The sequence below is a fragment of the Patagioenas fasciata genome, chromosome 1, assembly GCF_037038585.1.
Source record: "Patagioenas fasciata isolate bPatFas1 chromosome 1, bPatFas1.hap1, whole genome shotgun sequence".
NCBI lineage: Eukaryota > Metazoa > Chordata > Aves > Columbiformes > Columbidae > Patagioenas > Patagioenas fasciata.
This window is the reverse complement of record NC_092520.1, coordinates 129816656-129838631: the sequence shown is the minus strand read 5'-3', so window position 1 is coordinate 129838631 and position 21976 is coordinate 129816656. Positions and strand designations below refer to the sequence as shown.

General features: G+C 41.4%; 1 protein-coding gene across 4 annotated transcripts in view; it reads right to left on the bottom strand.

Annotated features, from left to right (window-relative positions):
* The window catches only part of TEAD4 (TEA domain transcription factor 4), a 43211-nt gene that overhangs the window by 3847 nt on the left and 17388 nt on the right, over window positions 1-21976 (bottom strand). For 2 of the 4 annotated variants that reach the window (XM_065853842.2, XM_071815044.1), the window contains exons 2-8: window positions 21367-21431; window positions 20375-20437; window positions 15430-15564; window positions 14574-14617; window positions 12435-12490; window positions 11537-11667; window positions 10405-10578 (exon numbers count right to left, since the gene is read on the bottom strand). In XM_065853842.2, the coding sequence (XP_065709914.2) occupies window positions 10405-10578; window positions 11537-11667; window positions 12435-12490; window positions 14574-14617; window positions 15430-15564; window positions 20375-20437; window positions 21367-21431 (668 nt within the window). Of the gene's footprint in view, window positions 1-10404; window positions 10579-11536; window positions 11668-12434; window positions 12491-14573; window positions 14618-15429; window positions 15565-15705; window positions 15832-20374; window positions 20438-21366; window positions 21432-21976 lie in introns of those variants that run through there. The other 2 variants (XM_065853850.2, XM_071815039.1) reach the window with 2 other exon arrangements.

Below are 21976 nucleotides of genomic sequence, written 5' to 3'. Positions count from 1 at the left end.
AGAGCATACAGGAGGGCACTGTACAGACAGAGCAATGCAACAGACAGGTTAGAGTGGATTGCCTCACTAAGGAGGAAAAATAAGGGTACAGCAATTGTAATACAGCTTTTCCACCCTCGATATGCAGGTAACAGGAAAGAGACAGAGCAGAGAGAAGGAATGTGTGAGTACACACACACACACACATACTATGCTCAGGTACTATGATATGAAGAATGTAAGTAGACAGGATGCAAGATAAGGAATGTAGGTTGCTGATGGATCCAGCCCACTTCCACCTGAATACAAAAACATCTCCATAAGCAGCCACAGTTTTCAAATGTGGGTGCCTAAGGCTGGCCAACTGAAGCCTCGTGGTGGGATCTAACTCCTAAAAATCCCCGTTGCCTGAAGCTTCCACCAGGGGTCATTAGACCGACACTCAGGGAAAGAAGAGGTGGTTCCCTCCAGCTCTGAAAACAGAAAAGGTGCGCCAGAATGCCCAGTTCGGCTTCCTTCCTTTCAAAAGGAGAAGAGTAGACCTTCCCCGTACCCCGCAAGTCCAGGTGCTAGCTCACATCAGCAAAAAAGCAACGATCTGTTCCCATAGGGTACTTCAGGCTATTCTTCCTGCTGATCTGAGGGAAACAGGAAACTGAAGAAAGTATATTCCTGCTACAGTGGATACAGTGTGAACAGGACTGCATTAGATGCCATTCTAGCATGGGTTTCTTAGCTGATGTCAGTGAAGGTTTTTTATTCAAGATCTAGAGCAGTGCTTAGGATATGCAATGCTAGCCTTGGAACTGGACCACTGCAATAATAAATCCCCCTGTTCTTTGCCACACAAAATACCTGTCTGTGCCATATGATAATGCTGTTAGCTTAAGTAGCAATTTCACAAAAATTTAAGTCAATCTAGAAAGTGCCAGTCCAGCCTTCTCTCCATCTGTAGCCACACAAGCTTGCTGCTGCCTTTATGCCACCGTTAGCAATTCTATGACTTCGTAGTTAGCCAGATGAGAGAGCCGATCCCAGCCAAAACAAGTTTTGTTGTGGTTTTCAGTCAGACAAGAAAGCTCACTTGGATCCCCACAAAACTGCAGAGGCTGGATGAGGTGAGAACACACACAAAAGTTGAGGGCACAAAGAGTGCCTGTTTTGCGGCAACATATAGGTTGGCTTGAGCCTCTTGGGAAACTGCACCTCAAAGTTGTAGACTGATAACACCAGGCTGGTCCCACTACCAAGAGAGAGCAGTCTCACTGTCCCAGAGCAGTTTATGCTTCCCCGTTCCTCTTGTACTGACACAAACATTTCTGTAGCTGTATTACAAGACTCACTGAGGAATTGCTCAGCTCGGTGTCAGTGGGATCAGTTCCCTGACCTGATCCAGGAGAACTTCTGTATGTTCAAAGAACTTGTGCTGGAAGGGTAGGCAGCAATAGGGAAAGCAGAAGGCAGGACTGCTTCTTCTAAGGGAATGGCTGGGTTTGAGTAACTACAGCAGTAACTAGGAACCTCCTAAAAGCCAAACTTTTTTGTAATTCCTTTCCAGTCAAAAGTTTTGTCCCTAGACAGTCAGGCTGCACCCTTTTTGTACCACAACACTCACCAGCAGTTCCCATCACACAGAGTTATCGTCACAGAAGAATTCACCATTTTGCCAACAGTGATGCCAAAAGCACTAGCAGGAAGAGCAGGCATGCAGTATTTCCATTCAATCTTATTCCCATGGCTGTGGTAAAGGAAATAAAATAACCATCTCCCCACTTATTTCAGAAAATCCAGTTCCATTTTCCACTTTGCACAACGCTGGGGCATTGCTGCCACTGTGCCATTGTGCACACATATTTCCATCTAGAGAAAAAACTACCACCTGCATTATAAAAATGATGTCACAGAAGATCAAAGCAAATAAACCAATAAAATCCAATTACTATTTTTTTTTTTTAAAGTACAAACTCAGAAGCAAGTGAAAGCGAGATTTAAGATCGGTTTTTCATGAAGTACGGTGGGCAGTGCATCTCTTGGGCTATCTCCTAGAGTAGCAATTGTAGCATTCAGACAATTCGAGGGGGACAAAGTTTCAGTCCAGGCAGGATGACAGAGTGCTTCAATGTTCCCATCAACACTGGCAGCATTAGGGATGGGCATGCAGCCTTCATTCTGCTCACTCTACTCTTAATGGAGAGCATAACAGCACAGTATCAAAACACATGATCACAAGTCACTCTTGGAAGTGACTGTGGTGTTTCCCACTGTTTCTACAAAAATCCTTAACAGTTGTACCATCTTCACCACAGATTATAGATGAGATAAAGTCCATTTGTCAGAATGGCTTTCCTTCTTCTCTGTGATTCCCCCTTTTAAGGAGAATCCTTTTCTCTGAAGTAGTGACAGATCTTCAACCCTTGTGAATACTCTCAGCCCTAAATAAGTAATACATTCATACCAGTTTACACCAGCTGTTCACTCATGCCTTCATGTTTTCCTGAATTTGTCATCTCCTGCATACCATATATCCAAGAGCATGCTCTGATTTATCAGGAGATAGTCATACAAAGTTGGCAATTATTTTATTCTCATGTTTGCTTCTTCTCAGAATATAGCTTCACAAAACAATTTATCCAGCTGAATAGGCTAGTGATTCCTCTTTAACAACTTATCGCTTTTTGCCCCCATAGTATTCTGCCTCCTCACTGAGCTGAAAACAGATCACAGTATCACAGTATCACAGTATGTTTGGGATTGGAAGGGACCTCAAAAGATCATCTAGTCCAATCCCCCTGCTGGAGCAGGAATGCCTAGGTGAGGTCGCACAGGAATGTGTCCAGGCGGGCTTTGAATGTTTCCAGGGAAGGAGACTCCACAACCTCCCTGGGTAGCCTGTTCCAGTGCTCTGTTACCCTCACTGAGAAGAAGTTCTTTCTAAAATTTAAGTGGAACCTCTTGTGTTCCAGCTTGATCCCATTGCCCCTTGTCCTATCATTGTTTGCCACTGAGAAGAGCCTGACTCCATCCTCGTGGCACTCACCCTTTATATATGTATAAACATTAATAAGGTCACCCCTCAGTCTCCTCTTCTCCAAACTAAAGAGCCCCAGCTCCCTCAGCCTTTCTTCATAAGGGAGGTGCTCCACTCCCTTAATCATCTTTGTTGCCCTACGCTGGACCCTCTCCAGCAGTTCCCTGTCTTTCTTGAACTGAGGGGCCCAGAATTGGACACAATATTCCAGATGGGGTCTCACCAGTAGAGGGGAAGGAGGACCTCTCTCGATCTACTGACCACCCCCCTTGTAATACACCCAAGGATGCCATTAGCCTTCCTGGCCACAAGGGCACAGTGCTGGCTCATGGTCATCCTGTTGTCCACCAGGAGCCCCAGGTCCCTTTCCCCTACACTGCTCTCTAATAGGTCATTCCCCAACCTATACTGGAACCTGGGGTTGTTCCTGCCCAGATGCAGGACTCTACACTTTCCCTTGTTAAATTTCATCAGGTTATCCCCCGCCCGACTCTCCAGCCTGTCCAGGTCCCGCTGGATGGCAGCACAGCCTTCTGGCGTGTCAGCCACTCCTCCCAGCTTAGTGTCATCAGCAAACTTGCTGATAGTACACTCAATTCCCTCGTCTAAATCGTTAATGAATATATTGAATATTATTGGCCCCGGTACTGACCCCTGAGGCACTCCACTAGATACTGGCCTCCAACTGGACTCCGCACCATTGACCACCACTCTCTGTCTTCTCTCTTTAAGCCAGTTTGCAACCCACCTCACTACTCTATTGTCTAGACCACACCTCCTCAATTTAGCTGTGAGGATGCTGTGAGGGACTGTGTCAAAGGCTTTACTGAAGTCAAGGTAGACCACATCCACCACTCTGCCATCATCCATCCACCTTGTTACATTCTCATAAAAGGCTATGATGTTGGTCAAGCATGACTTACCCTTGGTAAAGCCATGCTGACTGCCCCTAATGACCCTCTTATCCCTGATATGCCTTGAGATGACACCAAGGATAAGCTGTTCCATTACTTTCCCAGGGACAGAAGTGAGGCTGACCGGTCTATAATTACCCGGGTCCTCCTTCTTGCCCTTTTTGAAGACTGGAGTGGGCACACATGCTAAAATATATCAGTAAAACAACTTGGATTTAAAACTTTTTAAAAAATCATTTTACATCGTTCACATTTGCACCACTGAGGTAGTGATAACTCCTGCACAAGACTTGGAAACAACAGCTGGAGGAAGATTGGAAGATTTTACATTGTCATGACCACATAAGTGACTTTAACGCAGTGTTACGCTCTGATGGTTTGTTTCCACTGGAGTAGCACGTGTGGGTAAATCCAGGCTAGTTTTAGCCTGGTAGCAGAGGTATTAATAGGAACAAGACACAGGTATTACAGACTTACTCATAATTCAACTTGCCAACTGAATTATTATGGTCATGCTGAAGTCCTTGCTATCAAATTTTCCACTCCATAGGTATGTAGCTACTTTGTTTACTCAACAAATGTTCATGTTTTTAGAGAGTAGCAATGCTACTCTATTCTGGTTTAGGTTTTTACTGAGTTGCTGTAATACTCATTTACATGTCAATGCAACTAACTGTATTGTTTATTTGACTCATACTCCAGCTGTCTGAATAGAGATTAATTCCTTCCCTTCTCCAAAGAGGAACTAGACTAGGAGTCCTTCACAATATTTTTCAGCTATTTTCCTTACAGGTGATTAAAACAATGTATGGACCCAATTCCGCTCTTCCAAATAAATTGTCCCACTGAGTCAAAAGAACAAAGGGTCAAGGCTACAGAAGAATGGTCAGATCACTGCTACATAAACATAGCAGAGGCCCTCACTGCAGAACCAGACAAACATTTTCAGGTTGTCAGTAGTAAAGTTAAGGTTACATTCCCCTAAACCCTTAACGGCAAACTAAAAAGAAAAAAAAAAAGTGTGATCAATAGCAGGCAAAGCAGAAAGATGCTAGTTTCACTTCATGATAAAAGCTTTAATGAGCCCTAAGAAGCCACTCCAAGTGCCTCCACAATTTGGCAAGTCTCCCATCAAAAGACCATACCATAGAATTTCACAGCTAGTTAATATCTAATTGATCAATGTTAAACTATTTGGCTGTAGGAAAAATTATGGTAATACTATTTGAATTAAGCAGTCATTGCCATTCACTAACATTACGTAAAGCCAGGTTCCTGGAAGCCCTGTTGCAGTGAAGCAACGGGGTCATGTTGGAACTCCCTGATGTTTACACTGAACCTTTTACTCTAAAGCACATCCCATATTATGGGTTAAGACCATCAGGCATGTCTTAGGTCAGTCAACAAGAGTGATGCACCCACCTCCTTCTGTCACCTCTGAAAATCTCAGACCATATAAGTACATGGAATTTCAATAACTCCAGGGAATGACAGTAGCAGCTAGCTGAGGGGTCTGGTTCATTTGCAGGAGAATGCAGCTACAGCAACCTCAGGCAGATACTGCTGACCTTACAGTTACAGCTTATCTACTTACTTACAGCTGCTGCTTATCACCCTCTCATGGAAGTTACTGTCTGTAATGGCCAAAAGAGCTACTGCTTTTAACTTAACATCTAAAAATGCTATGGCCTCCATGCCTAGATTCCTATGAGCTCCTCAGAACACCTAGGCCATCAGGACTAGAAACCACATTGCTGCTTTGGGGAAAGGACTCTTTCTTTTTCTTCACTTTCAGTTTTTTCTCTGAAGAAAACCTTGTGTCAAAGCACATGCAGTCCTGCAGTGAGCACCCAAGGTGAGCAGAGAAAGTTCTGCTTTACTCTGTCCAATACATTCCATCCCTCTAAGATGCAAAAGAATAATAGTGACTATGACTTAAAGGAAATTCGTCTTCCCAGGACTTCATCAAGTAGGAAGGCTAATCTTCATCTTACAGTGTGGGAATGCATGGACTTGTTGAATACATAAATGAATGTGATTCAGACCTGGAGACTAGAACCTAGATGTCTCAGGTCCTCACTGACATTTGCACTTGTATGTCCAACAACAAGTGAGGTAACTCTTGAATATGTTCCATATCCCAGCCTACGCACTCAAATGAGACACAGTCAGGATTTAGGAAAGGCCATTGAGTTGTCTTGCCTCCCAGACTCGTACTAGCTGCTGCTAGCAACAGGGTGAGACTGCAGCAGGGGCAACAACAGCATTCAGCTGGCATTGTGGTGTCTAGTACTCAAACAGCTGTTCTCTGTCTTTTTAAGGGCAAACATATAAACTCAAATAGATGAAGCATATTACAAGCTAAATCTGAGTGATGAGCCACCAACTGGACCATACTACTTTATCAAAGTCAGGGTTCTGGCTTTCTGTCCAAGAAGTTCTAAATGCAAAAAGCGGTGCACGCTCTAGCATAACATCAATCTGGTGTGTCTGGGATGCATTCAACTTACTATGCAAGCTCAGCACAGATGGTGTACTTGTCCATAGCCTGCCTCATGACTTCCAAACATACTGAAACTGAAGTATCTGTCATCTTGCATGTCCCAGAGATTTACATATTGCATGCAAGAGAGCTGATTTATCTGTTTTGGGGAAAACATCTGAGATTTACTCCTTTCCAGAGAAGTAAGCAGCATTTTTAAATAGCTACAAGACAAGTCTTCTAGATGGAAGAGAAGGGATTTGATAAAGGAAGGGTATAGTAACCCTCAGCAAGCTAGTATTACTTCATTTGGTTTGGTTTGGTTTTTTTGTTGTTGTTTTTTTTTAATAATATTAGTAACTGAGTCTCTTAGCAGCTCTGTTGAAAACAGCTCTGATGAGCTTGAGTTTATCACTCAACTTCTGAGAAAGAAGAACAACTTCAAGCTCGAGAAAGAAACACGGAAAAGTAGGCATTGTGCACTGTCCTAACCATACACTAACCCAAGATTTTTGTCTGATATTTGGTGGGAGTAAGAAATGTGACATTTGGGAGTCAGTGTTCAGCTTATATGAGGCTTTGAAAAGCAATGATTAGACAGGAGCCCAAATGGCATTAAATCCTGTAAGAAATCATAGCTTGCCAATATCTTGCACACAGGTCCCACATAGCCAATGCAAAGGCATATGCTGAACAATTCTTTAAGAACAGTCCAAAACTTGTGCCACTGCTGCTTCAGCCTCCAAGAAAGGGGAAAGGGGAGAGTTTCTGAGTTAGTTGAAGATAGCAGAAATCCTTTTCAACAGTACAGGTAGCTGTGACTGAGCTAGCCCCAGGATTGTGTTATTTTGACATGCAGAAGACAAATTCCCTCAGCAATTCAATCTATCAATCTGCTTTTTGCTGCAAACAATCTCTATATACTGTTGAACACAGTGGGAAATAACTTTGGTGAAAGAAGTACCATTGACAGAGTTCCCTTACATAACGTAGCAATTGGAAGGAGGTAGTGCTGGTGACTGTAGGTGAAATTAATGGGCTGTCAGATCCATTCTCAGAAAAAATGTGCAAAGATCATTTTTGCTAGCTGCTGTCTTATTTGCTGCCTCAGAAGAAGTGCCAAGGACAGAATGGACATGGAGACCAAATTACTATTTCCATGCTCTCCAGGCAGTTTCTGCCAGGTCAGGATTGAAGGTATACAGTGAACAGGACAGGGTGCCAAGGGGAATTTGCACTGCTGCTGTTTTGACTGGATTTGCTTGGTACAGGAAAGAAGCCAAGTACAGGACAGCAGTCTCCAGCCCACCCCTTCACCCACTTCCACAAAAGCAGAATTCATTTACTGGAAAGAAAACACTCAGTGATTTGCTTGTTCCAGCTTGCCTGTCATTGAGGAGAAGAAATTACTACATATATTTATCATCAGCAGGAATGGCCTCCCAGGTAATTCCCCTGATCCATCCCTTTGCAGATGGCTGCTCTGGACAGTACTGCCTGTCCTGAATTCCTGGTTTGTCATTTCCCTTCTATCTTTCACCCAGAGTCTCACAACTTCTGAAAGATTTAAGATGCAACTGTACCATTCTGCTAATGTGCAAAGCCCTGAAAACGCCTCTTCCCCATACTATTAATAACGATGCATATAGGAGGAGTTCATGGAGAGAACCAAGTAACAGGTGGTAGAGATAATATTACACTGGAAAAGAGCAAAGCTGCCACTGCCCATGTGTTGGGAGGCTAATGTGTCACATTCATTGTCATGTGCTAGAATGCACTTGGAGCACAGAGAAATGTCACACAGATGTCACACACAACCTGCCAATTGAAGTCCAAAAATTAGTTTATCATATCAAACTCAAAATGCCAAAATCAAGGAAGAATTGCAAACACTTCTTATGTTTCAAACTAATCAACTTCTAACTCTCAGCTATTGTATAAATAATTTAAAGCACCATTGAACAAACATGAATATTTCTTTTGCAGTCACACGAGATCCTAAGTGCTATCAGTGACGTCAAGAAGCCCCAGCCCCAGTGTTTAGAGTTAGGCTTCTGATGCACAACAGATCATCTGGTATATTCAATGCTTAGTGCAGTAATAGCACGTTTCTGCCTCAGGTTCTTCAAGCCTAAAACTACATATATACAAACCCAGCTTACTCAATGCCTTGATTTTTTCAAGTCTTTGTCACCTGCAACCACCACTTCAATTCAGAACCTTTGAAAAATCAATCATCTTTTCATGTCTCAAAACACCTCTTCAGGTATTTAACTCTACTACCCAACTTTATCAGTAATTTGCTTTTGTATAATACTTCTGTCCTAAAATGATGCTATAAACTCAACAGTGTAGCAATTGCTTTATCCAACACATCTTTGGACATCAACAGCGCATTTGTGTATCTGTCCAGAGAAATTGGGTACCAAAATGAAAAAGCACCCTAGCATATACTGTTACAGAGGAATAACAATGCAGAGGGATATAAAAATCTCAGCTGAAACCTAGTTTTCTTCTGTTAAACTGTTATTTTTTAAATCACATTGTCTTATCTGTGAAACATGCTTATTGGTGGGAAGGTTGCAGTACACACATCTATTGCAATACACCAAACTCAGGAAGTCCCATTGACATGAGTAGCATGGTGCATTACAGGCACAGCTCACATGCTTTGTTTAGGTAAAAGACTGCATTACTACAGTATTTCAGGCATGTTGAATGCAAAGTTATTCAACAAAAAGGTTTGGAGTTTTCCTCAAAAAAAAGCCCACATTTTCTGGCACAACAGTTTTTTTAAACTGCTTTAGTTATATTGCCTTAGAGATCCTAGCTGAAATCTTACAACAGCATTAATGTAAGTACTCCTGTGAAGCACAGTGCAAATCATAAACATGATTCAATCCTTGCTCATTCAGAATATGGCATCAGGAATGGTGTTTTCATCCTCTGCCTACTACAATCTACACTGAGAAACAAATACAAGACTGAATGATTTACTTCTTAAAAGCCTTAGCAGCTTCCATTCATCAGTGACTAGACTTGTAAACTTAGCTTATTTTTAAGTGACAGCCTGTAGTGTTTCCCCCAATAAAACCTCATATTAACTCCAGATGGAATTCAACAATGCAAAGGTACAAAAAAAAAAGGAATCAGAAAGTCAAAATATTAAACCAAGCCCAGAAATATCACTGTCATTATAAGTGTACAGATGCAGAGCCTCAGATCATCATGTATACGCTGGAGTAAAGGTGTTTCAAATCCTATGTCACATCTCTTTATGCAAGCCAAATTTCAGTGAGTTGGTACCCTCTGAACACCAGACAACTCATGTGAGCCCAGAAGGAGTCCAACATAATGACATGTCACCATTTGTACCCTGAAGCACAATGGCATAGTTTTTGCAAATTTGAGCTAACTCACAAAAATCCGAATTGAGTGAATATGCTTTTGCCAGGTTGATTTCTGCCAACATACCAGAAGTCATTTCAGCAATATATTATCAGCATAATCCAATTTCATTATATGTCTCTCAACTTTTTGTCTGTCCTTGTGCCTGCAGTAACCATGCATCTGTACTTGGATAACAAAAAATGCAGCTAGTGAGATAGAAGTGATGGAAAGATGTTGCCTCTGACTGAGAAGTTACTCAGCACTGAGAGAAGTGAACACATAAGAGTACGCAGAGAATAATTTCCTCTGAATTTTTCTCTTATACTTAAACAAAGATTTAAAGGGTCCAAGTCACCATTAGCAAATACTATCTCCAGGCACTAGTCAATAACTCTACACATGACATTGTGAAAGACACATCCTCCTCCAGGCCAGAATGACAGCCTTGTGCAGTCAAGGAAAAATCTCTAGTGACAGTTGTGACTGTATTACACTGCCTACACAGGGAAAATTTGTTGGGAGGAGGCAGTATTCTAACAGCTAGCAGGGCCACCGCTTTTAAAGTGAGAGCTTCATCGCAAATGGGTACCCTACAAGGGTCCTTCCCTTACCCAGAATTTGACAAGGAAGAAGGCATTAGCTGGCCCCCTTTCAAAGAGCTCCTTCAGGCCCCCTTTCTTCTCAGGGAACTTGTCATAGATCTGCCGGATATCCACTGCCTCGAGGTAGGCATCATTGTAGCTGGGGTTTGACTGCCCAATGTGCACAAACAGGTGTTTGTTATACTGCAAGAAGAGGAAAAACATGGAGTTACGAAATCATTCAGTATGTACTGAACATTCATGGTTCTTCACAGAAGAACTGAAATACTGGAAGTCACTAAAGATTTGACAGCACTTGTTAAAAGAGCAGAAATATTGGCAGAAATATCTTTCCTAATATCAGCTTATGCTGTTATTTCTTTCCTATCAATATATCCATGGTTCTTGCTTCTTATGAAAAATTATTGCTGGGGTTTTTTTCCTAAGTTATTGCCTGATGTTGCTGCTATCTAGTCTGAAATAACCTGAGAAACAGTGTTACCTGTCACAGGTCACTCAGTCAAACATCAACGCTCCTATCTGAAGAGCTGCCTGAAATCCCACAGCAAGGTACCAGTGAGATACTGTCACCTTTTCTGAACTTTCCTGTCTCAGACAGAGAAAATGTAACTGGCCTATCATCAATTTACGTCTCAAGATCACAAGGTTTAGTGAGATGGGAAAATCTTACTACTACCATTTTATAGTTGGCACAATAGAAACACATTGATGTAAACATATCCCAGTTATCCCCAAATTTAAGTTCCCAGCACACCAGAGAAATAGGTGGCTTCATGTGATCTTACCACCATCTGATTCTGGGTCTATCCTCCAAGGCTGAAGGGGACAGCTAGAATATCCCAGAAAGAGCTGTACCACTATCTTATGACCTCAGTGCCTTGAGCTTTGGTATGTGAACATCCATGACTCTGAAAAGGGAGGCCAGAAGCATATGGCACAGAGCTGGCTATATCACTATAGGCAAAATTCTGTCCTCTAAGAGAAGGATATGTTGTGTTTCCCAAAGATGTCATTCTATTCTCAGTAAAGCAATGAAGTGAGTATTTCCATACACATACAGTAGTATAACACGTTCGTGATGTACAGGAGTTACTTGAAGACCAAAAACTAATGAGGGGTAAAAGTCAGGTGTGTATCTTACTGTGTCTTGATCTTGTTGTTGTTCCAAGAATGCAGAGAATTCTAACATCCAAAGTTTGGAGCTAGCGACCCTTCGTCCTTGCCAAGCTGGTGCTGATGGAGAAGGTGAGAGGCCAGTAGGAGACTCAAACCCTAAGCACACAGGATTTATGTAACAAAATTTAGGACAAAAGTTGGTTACAGCTTTCCAGTAGAGCACTCTTTGTCAAAACTGACTAATTACATTTTCCTATGACTTTAGTTATCATGCAAAAATATAATTTACAAGGTTCTTATTCTTCCTGTGTTCTTGATGGCTTGTCAGTTACCATCTGCTAAGACAGTACTGTCAGGGTTGGTAATGATGTAAAAGGCAACCTACCTGTTTTTGACACTAGAGAAAATAGGTTCAGCAACTTTAAGAGTACCTAGATTGAGCCCTAAATGAGCAGTGAAATAAACTACTTCAGTATCAGAATGAAGCATCACCATTAATATGACCATTAATCTCTCAGGACTGGTAAACTGAGAAGAAAAATACATTTATTGTTCCACTTAATGAGAAATTGGAAAGGCAATCATGTTATGATGAAAAACAGAACATGCAGCATGGTGGAAGAACAGTAGAGATACATAAACTTCTATTTTCCGTGAGCCAGGAGGAAAAAAGAAACTTCAAAACAACCAACCTAAAACAGGAAAAAATGGTTTTAAACAAAATTTAAAAGCTTCAGCTCCTTCAGTAAAAAGATGGGAAGTGGTAATAAGGGGAAACTATATAAAAATTAATTTGAGGCTCACTGAAATACTTCAACAGGTAATTTTTTTTTGTTTTATTAATTTTTAAACTTTATAAAGTGTTTGCTATTTTTAAGTTGGAATATAATTTCAAAGCAGAGGAACTATATTTCCTTACCTACCTGGTAATGGCAGCAGAGGCTGTACAGCATAAGGTTGTTGAGAAAACGGTTTCACGCTATAGAAGTACACAAAGAGAGATGGTTAACAAAAAGCAAACAATCAAAAAAAACCAACATCACAATTCTTGACCAACTATTTGTGCAGATTTGAGCAAGTATTTCTCCTAAAGAAGGAAGTGGCATGTCTTTGGGAAATTATGTTTCTGCGTGGGCAAGAGAAGATCATGGAGAAAGACAAAAAACAGTAAGGGACTAGGACTGGACTGAACGAGTTTTACCTGTATGCGTTCAGCAGGCTCTCCCTGCAGACTTGTTTTTCAGAGATCCTTATCAGCCTATTAATACACTGGTGCCCATTTGTTTTGTTTATCCTTTTCTTTCAACCACAGATAGATTTAAATTTATACAAGTAGATATATATCTGGCATCTCAGACTTTAAGGTCCAGATTCAACACCCACCACAACTGAACCTAGCTTTCAAGACAGCTCAAGTTCCATGTTAACATGACTGTAAGAAAAATCAGAATATGGAGACATTATTTGACATCAGGGGTGGCAGATACTTCAAGCTCCTAAAAGAAACTCTCACATTGATGCTTCCTCACTCACTTTCCAGCTAAAGGCATAAAATCTACTTTTATTTCTCCTGGGATGGCTTCCCTTCTTTTACTAGCCATTTATTCTCACAGTGTATTTTAATAGTATCACTTCCCTGATCTGCTCCACAAACATTAGAAATAGAACCACAAGAGAGTGGGAACACATGGCTTGCACGAAGAACATACTCCCTTCCAGCTGCTTCTCCTTACGAGGACTTAAATTGCTCCTGTTAGGTTATGTGATAGAAACAAAGGAGCACAGAGGAACAATGGCAGGCAGAGCAATCTGAATAATATTCTTACACACCTACACCCAGGGTGACCAATCAGCCCATCAAGGCTCAACTCCACACTGGGGGGTGTCAGTAATGCCATCAGAGAAACAGAGCCCCTGACTCCAACCCCTGCCAAAACTGTCATAGGAGAGCCATCAGCCCCATTGTCCAGGTGTAAAACAAAGCTGGGGAGGATTACAAACCAGTAACCTTACAAACTGATGGGGTTATGCCTAGATGGTATGGGACATGTTGCAGAATGCAAGGGAAGAACATTTTGGGATTGCTCAAGACTTATTATGGCGGATGTTTATGCAAATTATGGTGATAAAAGGTGCCAGTCACATGTAAGAAAGTCAGTACAGTTGTCTATGCCATGCTCTTTGTCAGTGCAGTATGTCCTGTCTTCTCACTAAATTCTATTTCTAATTGTTTTCCTACATGAGGAGCTCTCAGTTTTGTGTGTGTGTTTGTTTGTTTCTGGAGTGCCAGCAGCAATTGAGAGTTTTATCACTTGGGATTATCAAACCAGACTAGCCAGTAACAAATGACAGAGAGACTGTGGAGTCTGAAAGTCAAGTGAAAGATGATTTTCTGTCTGTGTTTTTAACCCTGTGGGAGGTAAAAGTGAATATCCAGTTACAGGGTGGCCTATGTATCTAAGCCCAGCTACTGTAGAGATTCAGGGTCTGTGTGTTTGTGTGTGTGAGAGCGGCAGCTACTAGACAGATCCACAGGGCATGTGTATTTCTCACTAATACACCTTCACCCTCATCAGCCAGAAAGGGGTACAGGATGAAGTTGTTACTGCTTGTATTTCTGTGAGTGCTCAGCATTGTGTCTGTGCTGTTCTGTGTGGCCAGATGCGTGTATATGTGCAATGTATATACGTATTTGTGTGTGCACCTACTGGGAATGCATGCTCAGCCTCACTACTGGTTGAACTTGTGAGCATGGAGTTGCAGCAGCCTCAACTTTATCAGGCTGCTAGACTCAGCAGCTCCCTAAAGGAACCCATATTAGACTGCTTAAGTCATGGGACAGTCAGGGGTGTAATCTATGTTGAAGGTACCATGGGGTTTTATCTATTTAAGATTTTCTCATGACTGTCAGTTTGTCTTCAACCATGGGCCTTAAGGCTTGGATCCATCATCAAGGAATCTGTCTGAGAGCAGTTAACTACATTATCTTAGCATTTTATAATTCTTGTAGCAGCAGAGAGAAATCATCAGAAGCATCTGCCATCACATGAAGGAATACTCACTCTTGGGAAGATCCAGCTTGGCCTGACAAAGCTCCTTGCCAAAACTGCAAAAGAACAACATACAGGCAAAAGTCATCAATCTTAGGACAGAGATGAAAAGCAAGGCTTATTCCTTTCTGGGTAAAGAAACTGCAAGCTCACAGACTTTTAAAGATGTGACTGAGCTATATCTTTTCTTTACACTTTCCCGGTTTCATCTTTGTGGAGGTGCTGACTGGTCTTAGTTTTCCTTCTACATACTACTACTAGTGACACACAAGCAATTGACCCATAGTGGTTTTTAATGTTAAATACTATGTATGCACCTTGTGTCCCTGTCTCCAAAGCTTTTTAACGATGCTTTTTCTGTTGGAGGGTTCATTTTCCCCAGGAAAGCTCCATCGGAGTATTCTGGCAGAAATCAATGCTCAGCAAAAGCTCACTAGGCCCAACTCAGAGGCTATGGGATACTGACAGGCCTTATCTATTAAGGATTTTATATAAGGGCCATCAATTTGTGATCTAAGCACTAAAGATGAGCTTGGGAATTATAAGCTTGAGAAAGGGTCAGGATGGCCCAAACAGTTTTAATCCAACAAGATCCTGGACTATGAGAGCAATTCAGACACCTAAAAATATTTCAGACAGCTGAAAACCCAAAGGATCTGATTGTTTTCTCATTTGTGTCATTTTAAAAAGAGCATACAGTGAAACTCTATTGTTTTACATCAGTGTGAGCAAAGAATCAGACCCAAACTTCTGAAGCCATATACAGATATGCTCTAAAAAGACAATGCCTTTTGGCCCATTCTTTCTGATCTCCTCAGGATTTTCCTCACCCTTTCAAATACTTCAGCCCAACTCCTCCAAGACTCACCCCAGAAACAGCAGGGTAGGCTGGTCGTGGGAGACCAGGTAAGGACATTTTACTATGGAAGGCAGTTGCAGAGATGATCTGGGCAGATGACATTGTAGCCATACTCTGCATGGCTTTATCTTTAGCTGCCTGATCCTATGGGCAAGAGTAGAAACAGAAAAGACAGAATTATTATAAGGATAAACAAGTTGCCTAGTCTAATGCTGCATAATCAGGATTCTCATCAGCTTCTTAATAGGGAGCAAGCATCTCTGAAAACTTGGGCAGCAGACTCACCAGTAACTGTCCTAAGAACTCTTCATGGCACGTGTGTCACCCATTGCTACAGCTTCAGATGTGATTGTCCTTTCTGAAATGCTGACATCACTGGTTTAGAGACTGCTAAGCATTTATCCTTTCTGTCTGAAGGTTTTGTTATGGAAAGTACAATCCTGACTCTTGTGTTTTAATCACTGGTAAGAATATTCAATAGGAAAGACTCCTGCTTATCAAAAAAACCCTCTAAAGAAAAGCTCACAAAAGGAGTTTGTCATCATTACTGCAAAAATACTACCTCAGTTTTGGACTACATTAGTCTCAAGTAGAGTTGATCATTTTATTCACATCCCTGGGGAAACAGGACTTCTTAACAACCTCCCAGAACACATATGCAAGGACATTCCTTTTTGTATTTTAACAGGGCTGTGGAACTGCATACATTTTACATACAATGACAGTGCAACAACTAGGGGTCTGATGTATGTTTAAAGCAAATGGCATTCTTCATTTCTTCTTCCATGGAATAAACAGACAGAAGCACTTCCCCACATTCTGCCTTTCCTCCTACATCCCCTACAACTAATCTTCAACCTTCAAACACTCCACATTATCTATGACATGATACAATGGCAATGCCACAGATGAATTCATGTCTTGGAGAAACTGCTGAAAGAGGTAAGCTCTTGCTGTCTTCTTCGGGAATTCTCACTTCCCACTTGCATTCATTGAATTGCAGTAAGTTCTCACCCTTGAGTCTCCATTCTTTCTAATCCCTCCACTTTCTCTAAGGTTTTCTAAAGTTCAAAGCCCAGGAATTCTGATGTGTCTAACAGAGTTGTGCCTTGGAGGAGCCATAACTGTCCTGATTTGGGCTGTGATAATTTTCTTCCTAGTGCTGTGTTTTGGATTTAGTATTAGACACTGATGCTTTAATTGTTGCTAAGTAGTACTTATTCTAAGTCAAGGACTTCTCAGCTTCCCATGTTCTGGCAGTGAGGAGGTGCACAGGAAGCTGGGAGGGGTCACAGCCAGGACAGCTCACCCAAACTGTCCAAAGGGATATTCCATACGATATGACATCATGCTCGATGTATAAACTGGGGGAATTTGGCTGGGGAATTGCAGTCACTGCTTGAGGATGGGTTGATGGGTGGTGAGGAGTTGCATTGTGCATCACTTGGTTTGTACATTCTTTTATTATTATTGTTATTTTCCCATTCTGTCCTATTAAACTGCCTTTATCTTAACCCACAAGTATGACTTCTTTTTTCTATTCTCTTCCCCATCCCAATGTGGGGCAGTAAGCAAGCATCTGCATGTGGTGTTTAGCTGTCTGCTGGTTAAACCACAACACTAACAAAAGTTCAGGAATAAATGATAATATTTAAATCAAATGATCAGTAGAAATGGGCAAAACTTACATGTATTCTTTTTTACAGTATCTGTGACTCCTGTTAGTACCATTCAAATGAGCGGAAGGGAAACATTTTAATTGCTGAGAAAGTTCCTAAGATTCTCCAAAACTATAGGAAAGTTTTCTAGAATCCAGATTAAATTATGCTTTGGGGAGTAGTTTAAGAATATATTTTTAAAGGGTAAGGACTCTTCTGTTTTTTCATGACATGCACAAGGACCATTTCCCAGTTGCCATTGCAGAAAAGGAATTTTTCCCCCCGTCTTACTTTCTCACTGGAAAAATCATATTTGTCTACCTGAGTTTATGCACGAATTTATAGGGAAGAATCATTTACTTGTGGAAGTATTAAAGTAAAAAAAATAAAAAAGAACAGTTAAGGGAAAAGGTTTCATCTACTAACCCGTTGTGTTTTTCTCTTTTGGTTAAATGCCTGACAGGCTGCTAGAAAAAACACGTTTTTGTAAAAGACTTTCTTTTTCCTCTTTCAGCTAACAGTTCTACATTAATTTGTATAATCTTTCCAGTATTAAATAAAAAAGAAAATGAAGCAACAAAAGCTTAACAAACATTTGCAAGGTTTGTGTTTTATTTTATTGTTCTCAAAATGCATAATACTAATAATAATACCACCACAAATTCCAACTTTTTCCTTATTACAGATGACATCTATTAGCCACCCAGGACATGGAAAACTACTGATTTCTGGGAGCAGATTTTTCTCCAAGCTTTACCCTACTTTCCCACCTCTATCTGTTATAGGCACACTGCACACCTAGAAAAGACACTGCAATTTGTGTGGAGACAGTAGTATTATAGTAATTTATCTGAAAAGTCAGCATGTAGTTGCTGTAATCTCTAGGATATAAATAGGAAAACGTATACTCGCTATGTAAAATGAACAGTGACAGAAGAACACACAGCCATCAGCCAGAACTTAGAAGGGCAGCAGCTTTTGTTATTTCATTTCCGTGCTCTATGAAAATGACTAGTGAAAGCAAAGAAGTAAATAAGTTGAATCAGTGCTGCAGACTTGCCTCTGCAGGCAGAAAGTAACAGTCTGGTACTGGGAATGGTTCACCACAGGCAGCTGGGCAGAACTCACAGCATGGCCTGGCGTGGCGTAAAAGGAGAACAACCAATGGCTCCATAGAGCTCCACAAGACACTTTCATTCCCAGAGAACAAAAACGGTCAGCTCCTGTGTGCTAAGTGGAAACAGGCTCAGCTGACTGGCTTTTCAATAATGCCAAATCCCAGAGCTGTGACATGTAAGGAACGGAATCAAGGTTACAGATATAAGCAGTAGTAAATCTTTTAACACCCCGGGCAGTTGTTGTTTCCTACTCGCTAGAACTTGCCTCTCAAGCGGGTCTCCATCTGAACTGACCACTTAACAACACCACAGGTTTCAAGCTTAGGCAGCCCTATCTAGAAGCACTGAATTAGATAGTTGCAATGTGTGGCTCCTTCTCTTTATCAGAGCAGATGGAAACACAATGGGCTAATAACAGACACACCATTTTCTAAAATGGAGCTAGGGATGGGATGTGGGGGTTGCAGTTACTACTTAAAGGTAATCACTGCTTGCAATAGAGATTCATGCACTTCAGCACTGGTCAAGACTGAGTGCCAATAGTTCACTCACAGACAGTCCACCATCTCTGGCTCCCAGCAAGAGTTGCCCGTACAGCCAAGAGGAAGCACATACTAACAACTATCCACTCAACAGTCAGGTCTGGACTGGGCTGTCAAGATCCTCATCATCACCAGAAGCATGGAAGATCAGGGAAGAAAACACACTTCCCTCCAGATCACTTATTGCTGTACCAAATCAGGAAAGTCAGCATGTATAATACCTTAATTCTTTGGTTGTCTGAGTGATACATAACAAGGAGTAGATCTCACATGCTGCTCTGCAAGCCCTTTCTGAATGGCTCACATTCTAAGAGCAAACACCCTCCCAAGCAAATGTCACCCACAAACTTGAACTTCTTGACATTTCTAGCAATTCAGTCTGAGCACATAAGCCAGCTCCCTTCTTCAAATCTGGGTGGAAAATAAATGCCAAGAGTTATCAATTCATTAGCATGATCTCAAAGCTCTTCCTACAGAAAAGAATAGAATCATAGAATTGTTTCAGTTGGAAGAGACTCTTAAGATCATAAAGTCCAACCATAACCTAACCCTACTCTAGCACTAAACCACGTCACTAAGAACCTCGTCTATACACCTTTTAAACACCTCCAGGGATGGTGACTCCACCACTTCCCTGGGCAGCCTGTTCAAACGCCTGACAACCTTTTTCATGAAGAATTTTTTCCTAATATCCAATCTAAACCTCCCCTGGCAAAACTTGAGGCCATTTCTTCTTGTCCTGTCACTTGCTACTTGGGAGAAGAGACCAACATGCTCCATGCTACAACCTCCTTTCAGGTAGTTGTGAATAGCCATAAGGTCCCCCCTCAGCCTCCTTTTCTCCAGGCTAAACAGCCCCAGTTCCCTCAACCACTCCTCATCAGACTTGTGCTCCAGGCCCCTCACCAGCTTTGTCACCCTCCTCTGTCCTCTCTCTAGTACCTTAAAGTCTTTCCTATGATGAAGAGCCCAAAACTGAACACAGTATTCAAGGTGGGGCCTCACCAGCACTGAGTGGTCAACTATTTTCTTTCTGATTAGCCCACACTTCTGTAAATCAGTTCTAAATTAATCAAGGGGAGAAGTCTATTCTGCTGGCACTATTTCACCTGAGAAGATGCCAGTTAGTTTTACTGCTTCTTTTCAGTGGTTATGCCAACTCAGAACACTTCTTCACAGAAAACTCCACATCACTACCACTAGTAGAAGTGCAACTAGCACTGCAGTAACTGCAAGACTACCCTTTCTCAAGGCCATGACAACACCAGGGACTGATCGCTGCTCAGCACTGGTAACCATAAACCCCTCCTTCTCAAGTACACTCTTTGCATACTCCCAAGTCTAAGGGTTTTTCAGACTTGGATGATAGCAGCATAAACCAGAAGTAGAAATCAGACATATAAAATTTAAAGTTATTGTTTAATTATTCTTTAAACAGAATTGCTCCAGATATCACAGACCTACCATAATACAAGTGTTTGCACAACACTTCCTGGGAAGTACTTTTTCCTCCCCAGCTTATTACAGTTCTGTGGCTAATCTCACCTTTTTTGGTAAGGCTATTAAAAAAGAGAATGGATGAGGGAATGGCTGACTCAGGGGGCTTGCATGATACGTTAAAGGATACCCATCATACCTTGAGCTTGGCTTGGATCTCTCTAGCTTTCCGCCTTGCCAGGACCTGGATGTGACTAGATACCTGCATTAAAAGACAAAATCCATCTTCATTCCAGAGGAGTGCTTGGTAGTTTCTTGCAGAAGTAAACACACTTCAGGCACCTTGTGCAATAAGGAATTATTTATGGTTGGGAGACAGTGGGGTGAGGTAGTAATGAGACGCTTTTCTGAACATAACTTAAGTGTCATGAAATGAAGCAGGGGACCAGCAAAGATGGGCCATTTAAGGTCTTTTCCAATTCAAATGGCTTTATCAAGCCAGAGACCTCCTCTAAAACTAAAAAACTCATCCTTAAATCTAAGGAGTGAGAGTTCTGATCTCTCTGCTCCCCATCTTGGCCTCCTCTTAGTAGAAGGGAAACCCATGTTCCACATCTCTGGCTGCTATATAATGACTCTCAGAACTGCCCGATATCTAATGTAAGCCAAAACACATTATCAAATAATTTAGGTTGGAAGGAACTTCTGGATGTCATCCATCAACTCCCTACACAAAGCAGGCTAAGTTGCTCAATGCTTCATCCAGCACAGCCTGGACTGCCATTCCCAAATTACAAAGATTCCTTTTTCATGCCATGTGCCAAGTATTTTCAAAATCACCATTGTTGTCCATCCGTCTGGACTGAAAAAAGAATCTTCATATTGAGGACCACTAATGTTCACTGAAACATTCATTACTAGAACAAACAAATAAAATCACACACTGTTTAACAGCAGAAAAAAATGTGTGTCACAACGTGGTTGTGAGACACGAGCATTACAATTCTACTGTAAAATGCCTGAGCCTGACTCTTCCCACCATTTCTATTAACCAGCTCAGCACAACAACCTTTTTTCCAGCAAAGCCAGAAACTAATAGCAAGTGAACAGAAAGGGATTTGTTCTTATAAGCCCTCATCATGTCTAGTGGTCCAAAGAAGCTAATATTTACAGTGAAAACTTTACACTTGCCTGTTTCCTTGTGCGTGTTTTCCCTGTTCTCAGCTTAATATAGCGGGCAATCAGTTCATTTCGGCCTGGAACAGAGAAATAATGCAAATATCAGTTTAGAAAGCTACGATACCTGAGCAAAGATGTACAATGGAATATCTATCTATAGATAGGAGCAGTGTGATGATACTCTGTCTAACTATTTTCTGTCTTTGAAAGGTACTCATTAGTTGACATGGCAGAGGTCTGAGTTTTAGGAGCAGTACTTTGGGCTGCAAATTCTATTTCCCAGTTTGCACCTGTATAGCTTAAAAATTACCAATGAAAAGGAGAATCATATGTTTTGCTTAATAATTACATTGCCATAGTCTGTAGAAGCTATAAACATGGATCAGAATTGCCAACAGAAAGAAGAAAAAGGAAAACCACTCACCCTAAAACATTCAGAAAGGCAAGAAGGAAGATCAGGAAATAACAGGCTAGTCAGCCTCACCTCAGTGCCTGAGAGTTGATGGAGCATGTAATCTTGAAAACCATTTCCAGATACACGAAGGACAAGAAAGTGACTGGAAATAGTCCACATGGATTTATAATACAAATGGGAAATCAACCAACCTGATAGTTTCTACAG